The sequence below is a fragment of the Lingula anatina genome, chromosome 10 (assembly GCF_051362555.1).
Source record: "Lingula anatina isolate TDL-2025a chromosome 10, LinAna3.0, whole genome shotgun sequence".
Lineage (NCBI taxonomy): Eukaryota > Metazoa > Brachiopoda > Lingulata > Lingulida > Lingulidae > Lingula > Lingula anatina.
Genome location: NC_141776.1, coordinates 13,972,870 through 13,984,609, shown reverse-complemented (window position 1 = coordinate 13,984,609; position 11,740 = coordinate 13,972,870). Strand labels below are relative to the sequence as shown.

The following is an 11,740-nucleotide window of genomic DNA, read 5'->3' as shown; positions in this document are numbered from 1 at the left end:
TTTATTTATTTATTTATTTATTTATTTATTTATTTATTGCAACGTATTACAGACAGCTGCACGATCTTCCCAAAAGATACAGTAGAATCTTATAATATGCTATTTTGAAAAAAAATTAAAAACATGTTCGTTATGCATTGATCGTTATAATAAATGCCCCCTTCACACCCTGAAGTTGACATTGGTTTTATTTTCCTGATAAACGACAAGGTGTGTGACGTCATGAAAAGTCTTTTTTTTTTTACTCACCACTGTGGCGCTGTGAGCGATCAATAACATGCAATTATGGCTTGGACTGAGGTCGATATCACTTTCTGAGGTCTTCAAAACAACACTGCCTGAGAGCAAAAATCTTTATTTGTTTTTAATGAATAGTTTAACTCGATACCTTAATGTCAATATCCTGACTAATTGATAACGTCATCAGCACTGATTTGTTTCCTATCGATTGCAAGGTCAAACACTGTCATCGCCTCCTGTCCTGTTCGGTGTTTAATGCACTAGTCAATTTTATGTTTTATCATACCACCCATTCACGGATATCAGATCACAATCCCTGCTAATTATACAATAATGAACATTAATGAAACCCTGATATCGTAGAAAAACTGATTGACGTGTAACAATCCATGTCAATATCTCTGTTTACGTTGTTGCACAATGCAGCCAACGTCAATTAAAATGTAGCATGTCCACACATTTCTTGTCCATGTCATCGCGGTGTTCAAGTCAGTCAATAATTCGCAGCAAAATCTTGATTAAGTGATAACGACAAACAGTTTGGACTACCAAGCTTTTATTCTGGAAATTCACCACACAGGATGACGGTGTTGTAAATCTGCTATGTTTTAAAAGCTTTCCAAGAATTATGAGCAGAGTGAATTGGGGTTTTGGACGCTTGTAGATGTTTGAACTCTTTTGAGAACTTTGGAGTGTTTTTTCGACACTTTTTGCATTAGAACTTAACTATATTTTAAAGACTTATTAGAAAAGTGCCATACGTTTCACCAACGTAAACTACTCCATCTAACCATGCGACTGCATTTTCATATCGTGCAACTTCTCACTATCCTGACCGCCTGCAAGGAATTGCCGTCTTCATCGGACTGCTCAACGTCGACGACAGGAGGCTCGTCGTACCAAATTGCCTTTTCCGCAGGTGAAAATGAGTCTGTTCTTGACCTAAATGACCTGACGACAGAAGAGAAGTTTGACCTTATACCCTGCCTGGCAAGTTGTAGTCGGGATACCAGGTGTCACTTTGCCACTTTTGATACCCGTAATAAGACGTGCCAAACCATGTGCTCGTTTAATTCTTCACGGACGCCATCAACGGACCAGCACCTACAGGTCTGGCAGAAGGTACTTTTCATTTCCTTCTTTTTGTAAGCCTAGCTCGTGGCATGTCATTTACCATTCAAATATGAAAGAGCGTTTATTATTGTTTCATATTTAAAGGATTAAGCTTTAAGGAAAACCAAAAAAAAAAAAAAAAAAAAAATGAGGATTTGGGCTTTTAAAAGTTTTTAAAACTTAAAACTGCCCATGTTATTACAAGGGGTCGGGTTGGATCTTTTGTGGAACATCCATAACTCCCCGCACTCGACTAGCATCATATGACATGCATAGGCCCTATGTCATGTTTGAAACATAGTGTTAAAAGAAAAATCCAAATACAAAGATTACACGTAGTGCCGAGAGATTTTGAAGAGTTCCTATAATACCTTTATCACCATTGTATAAGGGGGGGCAACTTTGATGTCATTAGAATGAGCTTGTGGTCATTTATCGTGAAAAACTTAAAAACACCACATAAAGCAAATGAATGCATTTTATAAAACGTAAAAGGGGGAAATAAGAATATGAATTGGATTTTAAGGACATACAAATACAAAGGCTTTTCCAGGCAAGAAATAATACATTTCGCCTGGCTGAACCAAGCTCCTTTGCTGAAGGACCCAACATTTTTAAAAAAATGTTTTGGAACACGCGCTTGCATGAAAAGCTGAAGTTGGCAAAAATTTGTATATAATTTAAAATGTATTTAATTGTTTGTTACATCTATTTCCAGAAAACATGCGATCCGTGTTCCTCGACAGGACGTAAGTACAGTATGTGCATCTGTGTGTGTCTGTGGATGCATCTGTTTGTGTATGAGAGAGAGAGAGAGAGAGAGAGAGAGAGAAGCTCTTTGGTAAACAAAAGAAGTCATTTAGCACCAACAAAGCGATACCTAGCATTAACATTCATCCGCTCTGGTAGTGCTTGTTAAGTTGTTATTGATAATTTGATAATGCTGACCAAGAATAAGCAAAGGTGATTTTGCCCACTTTCTTAAAAATTCATTTCGTAAAACAGACATTGGCACATATGGGCTTTATCTTATAAAAAAAAAAATTATAAGATTTAGTTTTTACGTACGCCTTTTCTGAAATTTTCTTTCTAATAGGCATATATGCTAGCATTTACATGTAAGCCAATGTCGCCCCGATGTCGCTTTACTATTTAGCGGTACCTTCAGGACTGTAGCGTCAGCTTACAGGTGCTCTCTAAGGGATTTACCCTCCAAAATGAAACTTCCTGGGGTAAAGAGTAGCTTTTTTCTACTCAAGAATTATTGCTTGGCCCGTCCCTTCACTTGGATTTGATGTCATTATTCCTTTTTTATTTAATACTGTAGTTTTAAATGACTGGCCAGTCAAATAGAACGACATCTGCCATCATGTGCATTGCCTCCTTTGCACACAAATGGCCAGGTACTAGTATTTTGTTTACCGGTCCTGTGCTGTTGCGACCTACCTGTAGCAATGGTTCTCCCGACGAGGCTGAAAAGAATTTTAGATAACGGCAATAGGTTCGCTTTAGGCGAACTTTTTAATTGGATTTTGTCTTGAAAACCTGAATTGGGAAGCTTCGAAAGCCATCAATATGACTGTGGGGGATACTCGAACGCATGGAGAGTAGGCTACCTTCAAATACAAGCCCACTGACTCATCATAATTTTACTTATTTATAGGAACAAGATTACAGTTCATTTCACCGCAGTCCACCAGCCAAGCGGTAGAACTGGGAACAGAAGTACCCAATATGACCGAATTTACAATATGCCTGCGACTCCAGTTAGCATTTTGTCTCAGTGCACCATCTTGCTCGTGGTTTTCATATGCCACAGCCTCCATTGCCAACTCACTATTGCTGTACCATTCCCAGTCGCATCAGTTAAGAATAATTGTTCGTAACGATGCGACACAAATTGATCTAACAGACGTTTTTGCAAACTTGTCGGACGATAGATGGAGCCACCATTGCTTCCGGTGGACAGCAGGAGGCGGGTACTGGGCATATTTCTTCAATGGTGAAATGGTACGAAATGGAAGTGGCTTTGCTGTTAATAGAAACATCGAAGGAGGTGAGAGGATTAGTCTTATTAAAACATTAAACCGATCGCAGATTTCTCTGAATGTGAAGTTACCCAGCTCCCACAGAACGTTTTGATAACGTTTTACCATAGGGTTATATATAATTGGTTAGATAGTAAGCAAACGTTAAGAGAGCGTTCTTCATACTGTCATTGTTAAGAAGAATAAATAAAGGTTGCATAATTTCAAATTGGAGTTGATCAATTAGTCAGTTAGTCAGTGACAAGAGCCCAGCGGATTTTAGAACGTTGGCTCGTGAAATGTTGTTTTTTATTTTCATAGCGTTTAGATTAAGTTTTCAAATAACGTTTCATTACATTTTAAGATCATTATTTAGGTTTTGAAATATTTTTGTGCTACATGTAACCAAGGAATTCCTTAATGTATATAAAAAAAACACGTGCTTATATTAAAAACACACATTGGCACATCTTTATATATTAAAATGTACAACATAATACCAGTCTATTTATTTTTCATTACAAATAAAAGCACAAGCATCACGTCTATTGCTGTTAGGCATTATCATCGATTTTCAAAGAAGAACGGATATGCTTTGGTTTCTCGTTTGCTGTGATAATGCGATTCAATAAAAAGACTGATACATTTTATTCACAGGTGGGACTTCGATGCTTGGACAAGAGCAGGACAGTCCAGGAGGAAATTTCGTTGCTAGCCAATCTTTCATCGGTAGCATAGCCGACCTCCATGTTTGGGATTCGTACCTCGATTCTGAAACGATCGCGCATGCGTCCTCATCTTGCGGAAGTGACGACGTGCGAGGCAATGTGATTGACTGGGAGAGTGTGAAGAAGACAAATGTAGGAACAATGACGGTTGAAGAAAGTCATTTTTGTTTAATACCGTAGAGTTTTGATCCAAATGTTAACCCTTGTGTTGCTGACAGTGAACAGGAGAGCACATATTTTATTTCAGCCTTAGACCCGTAGCCGGGGAGGGGGGGGGGGGGGGCAAAAGGGAAGGGGAGGGGGGGGGGGCAAAAGATCCCCTTTCTGTAAGATTTTATCTTGGTTCACGAAAGTACACGATTTTATCTTGGTTCACGAAGGTTTCATGGTAAAATGTTCATTTTTTTTTCAGAAAAAGAACCCCCTATTGCAATTGCTGGTCACGGGCGTGAGTCTTCTGGCACAGGTATCAGACCCTGGTGGGGAGGAGGGGGGTGGGGGGGGAACCTCCCCTTTGGCTGGCAAAGGGTGCAATCTGAATCAAGGTTTGATCCTTGTTACTTCTCAAGTTGGGTCGAGCTAGGATGTAAAAAAATTCAACATTTTAGAAAACAAAACTTTCGCAATTGTCGTCTACTGGCTTTTGTGCTGCTAGTTATACCTTGGTGTTAGGCCAAAGTGGATTTCCTGTGGAAATATTGTAGCCAAATGTCTAAATTTCTGTTCGAATTCAATGTATTTGATTTTTGATTAGTATTTTTTCAGTGTAGTTGATTTTTGATTAGTATTTTAATTCACATGTCTAATGTTTAATTTAAAAAAAAAACCGTCAATGTGTTAAGTGTTGAAACAGGCTGTGCTGTCTTGGCCAAAGTAAAATTTTAATATAACATCGACACAAAAATGAAAACGATAGGGATTTGCTGGTTAAAAACAATACTTTATTGCTGAAAATGAGACTACAACCGGTGAAACGCAAGACAATTACAACATTTATGCGGCAATATGTAGTCGTTTTTGCCGCCAATTACCTGAAAATTCCCATCTCTTTTCTGACAAATACACTAAGAAAAAACTCATCAATGAGTGATGGAATTTCTAAAAGTTTACTTTCCGGCTTAAAGGAGAGTAATGGATAAATGGCACTGCTTATTCCGATAAGTATACGACATCATATCTTTGTTTCCCCAAAATATTATGTTTTCGTTTGCTGTTAATTTTTGAAAGTATCTTCTTAAATTCTTAAAATTGATAACAATTTTGATCGTGATAAATTTAAATGTCCTATGACGTGGGCATAGCTCCTTTTCAGTTCCCATCGAAGATTTAATATTGGATATTACCGATCTTATCTCATAGCCAGACCTCGTTTACAGACGCACGTTTCTTAGGTCCATTTAATAGCTATACTACTCTTCATCTTGTAATGCCTGCTTTTCCACCTTACTTCGTAACTCTTTACCGTCGTGAGTGATTTTGTACAACAAAATCAAAAATAATTGTCGTCACTTGATCTCTGATCAGCTAAGTACATTAACGTCTAAATACAGTGTTTTAGTCTATGCGTGTATAAAAACGATGTAAAACTTGTATCAAAAAGCAACATGAAGAAATGCAAGCAAACATTAACGGGCATAGTACAATATATGCGTTATCGTCATTACCTTAGCTTACCTGTTTACAAGTTTAATGTCAAAGACTTAGTTCAAAATGCCATGGCCCACCTGTCAACAAATTAAGTGTCAAAAGCCACGCTCAAAATGTCATGGCTTACCTGTGCCAAAATCCAGGTGCAAAATGTCATGACACACTTGGCAATTTGATGATTTTGTAGCACTATAACAAAAAAAAAAAAAAAAAAAAAAAAAAAAAAAAAAAAAAACAGTTCTGCCATCGTGAATACACACCAAGAGGGGAATGTTATAAACCGTAAAATATCAATTTTTGAGCTCGTTTTCAATTTGCTCAATGAGGTAAATACTTCTCAACTTTCAAATATATAACATCTGGAAATCTGAAAACAATATTACCAACCACACAATATAAGTAATGTGATTTACTGTTGATTGATGATTGTCAACTGGCACAATTCAAAACATTTTCTTTACACTCCACTCAGAGCTCATTCCATGTCCATTACCCCCGACTCCGTTGACTCCATGAAAATCTCCCTTCTGTTCCCGCTGGAACCGCCGCCTCCAAGAATCAGCAGTCCTTCTCTGATGTCGTCAAACATGTTTTCCAAGGTCACCTGAAGCTGAGACAACGCCGAAAGCGCCTTCAGGAACTCCTTCATATTGGCGCCAAGAGTTTGAAGTGCACGTGGTACTTTAAGAGGGCCGGCGTTGGCGTGTATCACGACTTCGCGTAGGCGACCCTCGTCTAAGATCACGTTCTGGCAAAAGGTGACCGCAAAGGGAATCTCTGCACGCAGGTCCCGGATGTGAGAGTAAATGTTTTGGACGGTGAACAGGATCTGTTTCATGCCAACGGACACCCCGCCGTACGTCGGAGTTATCACTCCGCTGTCTATGTCGACTTTTAGCTTAACATCAACTGAAATGACATTAAATTTATAAAGCATAATTATAACGATGGACATGAACATGATCTGTTTTGGTGTGTTTTTCACATAATATTTTGCGTATTTCGTGTTCTAGCATGCAAAAAAAACTGTAAAAGATCAGGCTTTGGGGTAACGCCAAATGTTAGCATTGTCAAAATTGTCCTGTTGGCGATGCTCTTCTAGACTGCGAACTACGCCGTTCGTTTTCAACAACTCAGACTCTTCAACAACAGCTTTACACTAAGGAATGTGTTCAACTTCATAATAGCAACTGAACAAACATTTTTAAAGATCCCAAGCCGGTCTATGAAAAAAACGAGAGATAATCGATTGTATTTGAAAACCTCAGTAAATAAATAAGCACCCCTCTCTGGTCGTGTCTTTTATTCTTTTTAACTCTTTTAAAATGTCCGGAAGATCGACCCACTTACCCATGTCTTGCACTTACCCAACTGACGCTGTATCTCTCGTGTCACTCCTGGGATGCTGAATTCTGTGTTGGTGTGTTTCATCAAGGGTCGGAGGCTGTTCAGAGCGTTCGTCAGTGCTTGCCGTCTGTCAACTATATCGTTATAAACTTTCGCGGATTCCTACGTCAGAAATAAAAATAAAAAATCAGACAAACTGACAAGAATACCATTTGAAAACAACCTAGACTCTGAAGCCAACGTTTAAATTTTTACAAATCAATACTCTGTTATGAAAATGTTACGAAAAGGATGCATTTGCTGAATATGCAATTTCAATTATTGAAACTTAGAATTTTGTAATATTATTTCATTTCAGAGGATTGACAGATTTCATAAAATATTTTTTGTGTGTGCGGTATTAAAGACAATGTCTTTAAAGGATACAGATAGGGCTGATAGGCAGTATTTTCAATGTACAGTCCAAAATGACTGTTTTACACAAGACTTGCTCACAGCCGAACAACCTTGGTCAAAAACAGTTCGTCCAACGCCCACAGACAAACAGGGATTTAACATTGTACATTTTGTTAATGATTCCTCCGACTGGTCTAGTGATGGCGTCACAATATACATAATTTACGATTTTTTTGTGGAAATGATTTGAGAATTCCAACGTGCTCCTTTGAGATATTTAAATTATAAATAAATCTAGCTCTACTGTATAGTTTTGCATTGGACAACAAGTAATAAAGTAGTACATGTAAGCAAATACCCTGAACTCCCTGTCGACATCTTGAATTTTGAGCTCCTTTAATTTCAGTTTCTGCATGCTCTTTACTGCTGCAAAAAGAAACGTCAATTATTAGTAAAATGAATTTTACACTGATAATAAAAACTAGTCATCCTCACAGGTTTTGTGGAATTTTCCTTAGAAAAAATTCTCATTCTAACAATCAAAAAATAAGAGCAAAACGTAATATAAAACAGCTTTAAGATGTGAAAAAAACATTAAGCTAGTACTTGGAAGATAGAAAGTACAAATGCGTCCTCCCTTTCCCATGTTTCCATTCTATACTTTCTTGACGATAGAGTAAAAAAAACCTACACTCTGTTCTAGCATAAAAAAAGAAACCTGTAAAAGAACAAGCTTTGTGGCAACGACTTATGAAAGCTGTGTCAAAATAGTTATAGATCTAGTATCGATACTCTTCTTCACTGCCATTACGCCATTCGTTTGCAACAGGTCACACTCTTTCACGTTTTTTTTTTTTTTTTTGTTTCAGTTGTCTGTTTGCGTGTAATTGTAATTACACCCGTTTTACTTTCCAGTTCTAATAGAATGGGATATCTGGCGTTTCGGTTGTGAAAACAGGGAAACGGCTACACAGGATCACCAATTTGTTTTATCCCCTGCTTCGTAAATAATACTCACTGCAAAAAACATTGTTCAGAAACGCTTATCTGTAAGATTACTTTGAATTTGGGACTATGAAAAACATTGGACAGTTATTACTAAAACCAAAATTTATTAATTACACATCAGCTCGAAATTACTTGTGTGGTTCGTTTAACTTAACAATTCCTTATTTAGATATAATTTCAAGGTCATGAGGTTGCGCAGGCAGTGTCACCGAGCAAAACAATGGTGTATCTGTGTAACCTTCCAGTACCTTCTATTAGCGACGCCATATGACAACAACATTGAAGTAAGGTCATTTTTGCAAAAGATTGATAACGAAGAATGGTTTAGAAGAGTTGTAATTTTTCAGTTAAAATACTTGCTCGTAAAAGGTTAATAAGATTAAAATGAAAACTTCACCCTAATTGTAAGATTGTTAAAACAATATACTTGCACCTTGATATAGCGAATAAAGACAAAAAAAACCCTAAACGTGCTATATACAGTGAAATTCAAAGCACTTTCTCGTGTCAAGCTTGACGGGCAGGGCAGCTTTAATTCACCTGTATTTTTCTGTTTGTGTTTGTTAGAACGATCCTTTGGCACGAAGTCCCAATTGACAGTAAGATTTTTTCTCAGATTGCCTTTCTGTCCGTCTCCAATGCCCGACCTGTACGTGTAGGTCACCAGAGATGTCTTCTCGTTACACTCGACATCCTAGAAAATAAGAAGATAGAAAATCTGTGACTGATAAACTTTACAAGGCCTAAATATAAGATTATTGCACCTTATGCATCACACTAAGGCAACCGGTGGCAGTGTGCATTTTAGACATACATCATCTGATACATTTACTGTTTATTTTACACATACATGGAGGTTTGGTACGCTCTGATTCATCATAGTTCATAAAAGTGCATAAATAATCCACGTAGAATGTTACATATTTGGGACGGTCTTACTTACTGGGTATTCGTAATCTGTCTGCGAGGATACACAGGCACCCATCCTCGGCTCATAAGAAATCTAAATAGTGTCAGATTTTTCGCTCGTAAGCGTGATAAACAAAAAATGATTAAAATCCCACGTTATGAACCCGTTATAAAAATTAGTCTCAGTGTCGTGATTTGCTGCAAACCAGCCGTCAGTGCCTATCTGCGGAGGTCGATGCACTAGAAAGCAAATGGTAACTGCATCCGTCAGTTCTAGAATTTTCGGTCAAAGGAAAGCCGCGCGTGTCCCGTCCCAAAGGTGTTCAGCGCTCAAAGTGAGCAGACCTCTCAAAAAACTTGGCTGATACGACGCCATTACGTAATATCCTATCCCCGCCTGGGCAATTGACCTAGTTGTCTTGGTCCTTAGCTGGAGGCTCTGTTGCGCTGTGACAAAAGAGCAGATCACACGTTTTGGATCAACAACATGAAATATCACTGAAACAGAGATGTGCTTACCTTGCTGGGCTGTTTTTCTCAGTTACCTGTAAATTTTTTTATAGTAAAAAAGAACGTCAAATATTGAAAAATATGCCTGGTGCCAATTACGACTGGTTTTCTAAAAAAAATACATGTATCTTATTGCTAAAAGGGCAGGGCAGAGGAATAACGTAATAAGAAAGCTTCAGGGTTTTAATTGCACGTATAGTACTTTGGTAGACTTTTACCATGGAAGTATAGCTGGCATTCTACGTATACTTCCATGTTTTTACAGAGCTACGTTAGATTTGTTATATACATGTATAATTACTCGGTTTTCGGTGCAACTGAGAAAGACAAAGGGAAACCGAACAGTATTGCCAATACGTGCAGTAACAAAATTGGACATGAATTACTACCCTCTAATATATGGGACTTCTAAAACTGTATGCAAAAATCAAGTATAAAACAATACATTTCTAACAGACTACCAGCGCACCCTGTCGGCAGAGAGTACGACTTTTATTACCCTACATTTAGGTTGTTTATATTACTGTCAAGTCACAGGTGACTCTTAATTTTTAACGACGGCGAGAGTTGTTTTTTTAATTCTGTAGTTTTCTTCATATTAGCTTTTAATTTTAATTCTAATGACGTACCTTTTTAACATACTACTAGTATGTTATTAACCGGTTTATTTGTACATCTCAAACTTGATTTTACATTTATCATTAATCATCATTTCACTTTTGTATCACTTTTAAAATTATTATTATTTTACCATTAGATGTACACTTATTAAATTAAATCATTTCGCGGCCTTTTGCCACACTATAAACATTATAAACACACACACTCAGAAAGAGAGAGAGAGAGAGAGAGAGAGAGAGAGTGTGTGTGTGTGTGTGTGTGTGTATGAAAGAGAGAGAGAGAGAGCGAGAGAGAGCGAGAGAGAGCAGGAAATGGAGAGGAACCTCCTCCACGTACCTTTACACTTGGACCAGTCATGCTGGATCCAAGCTTTACAAGAGAATACATTACAATAGCCCTCACTCTCTCCCCCCCCCCCCCCATCTCTCTCTCTCTGTGTGTGTGTGTGTGTGTGTGAGAGAGAGACAGAGAAAGAGAGAGTACAACTAACTAGCTGATATTTTCGGGAAGCAGCTAAACAGAAACTTACTGCACCTCTTCGAAGGTATGTAAAGAGCTCAACAGGTTTCTCCTCATCCGCTTGCAGTAATCATGCTCTCCACAACAAACATGTGATATCCTCCCAGTTTAAAGCTTATTTGATCTTAGTTTAAAGTAACGTGCTTTAAAATCGCACCAATTACAGAGATTACAAAGCCAGTGATTTATTCGAGTGTCGGTGGAGCTTGGATTCCCAGTAACGCATATAACCAGTTTTACTAGTTTCTTATACGACTCATATAAAAGCGACATGTCATGGGATAAGCCGAATAAATCACTTGATTAGCCATTAAAGAGCTAAAAGCTGCATCTTTTTCAAATATTTGGTACTAAATTTGAACTACTGATCTGACTTTTTATCTGCCCCATTCACATATGCTAGTACAGCACAGCAAGCAAACATAAAAATTCGTTCAAATGTCATTTCTCGGGTTATATGAAAAAATATCTTTTGTTATTTCTCTAAGTTATACTATTTATAACTAAATGATGGCATTTGGTAAACTTTTGTGACCAAAAAATTGACTGCAAATGCATATTTGACAATGCACCCAACATTTGTACTCTCACACTGTATGGTTCGGTTATTCATAAAAGTCAAAAGGAGACACACGATATGAATAGTACTAACATTTTGCAATTTTAAACGTACCG

The 11,740-nt window shown here is 37.6% G+C and overlaps 2 protein-coding genes across 4 annotated transcripts; one reads left to right on the top strand and one right to left on the bottom strand.

The window, feature by feature from the left end:
- Positions 1-387: 387 nt before the first annotated feature.
- Positions 388-4,369, top strand: LOC147759645 (serum amyloid P-component-like). The gene is made up of 4 exons (XM_086997752.1): positions 388-1,362; positions 2,072-2,102; positions 3,017-3,409; positions 4,038-4,369. Exons 1-4 carry the CDS (start codon positions 1,033-1,035, stop codon positions 4,286-4,288), a joined length of 1,005 nt encoding a protein of 334 aa, XP_086853878.1. The 5' UTR covers positions 388-1,032; the 3' UTR covers positions 4,289-4,369.
- Positions 4,370-5,027: 658 nt separating this feature from the next.
- LOC106177646 (uncharacterized) lies at positions 5,028-9,769 on the bottom strand. 3 transcript variants are annotated; one of them, XR_015331427.1, is made up of 6 exons: positions 9,450-9,767; positions 9,047-9,200; positions 7,857-7,924; positions 7,123-7,264; positions 5,833-6,664; positions 5,028-5,782 (listed from the first exon to the last, which is right to left on the bottom strand). XR_015331427.1 is itself a non-coding variant. In XM_086997655.1 (5 exons), exons 1-5 carry the CDS (start codon positions 9,489-9,491, stop codon positions 6,231-6,233), a joined length of 837 nt encoding a protein of 278 aa, XP_086853781.1. In that variant the 5' UTR covers positions 9,492-9,769; the 3' UTR covers positions 5,028-6,230. The 3 variants fall into 3 exon arrangements, 2 of the variants coding, with proteins under 2 accessions (XP_086853781.1, XP_013415936.2); XM_086997655.1 differs by having other exon boundaries at positions 5,028-6,664; positions 7,857-7,921; positions 9,450-9,769; XM_013560482.2 differs by having other exon boundaries at positions 5,028-6,664.
- Positions 9,770-11,740: the final 1,971 nt, after the last annotated feature.

Bases quoted from the DNA above. Each gene is read 5' to 3' on its own strand.
- LOC147759645 (XM_086997752.1), top strand. From the start codon at position 1,033: ATGCGACTGCATTTTCATATCGTGCAACTTCTCACTATCCTGACCGCC. The intron at 1,363-2,071 runs GTACTTTTCATT...ATCTATTTCCAG, and splicing joins ACCTACAGGTCTGGCAGAAG to AAAACATGCGATCCGTGTTC. The intron at 3,410-4,037 runs GTGAGAGGATTA...TTTTATTCACAG, and splicing joins TAATAGAAACATCGAAGGAG to GTGGGACTTCGATGCTTGGA.
- LOC106177646 (XM_013560482.2), bottom strand. From the start codon at position 9,491: ATGGGTGCCTGTGTATCCTCGCAGACAGATTACGAATACCCA. The intron at 9,201-9,449 runs GTAAGTAAGACC...CTTATTTTCTAG, and splicing joins AGACAGATTACGAATACCCA to GATGTCGAGTGTAACGAGAA. The intron at 7,265-7,856 runs GTATTTGCTTAC...TTTCTGACGTAG, and splicing joins ATGTCGACAGGGAGTTCAGG to GAATCCGCGAAAGTTTATAA.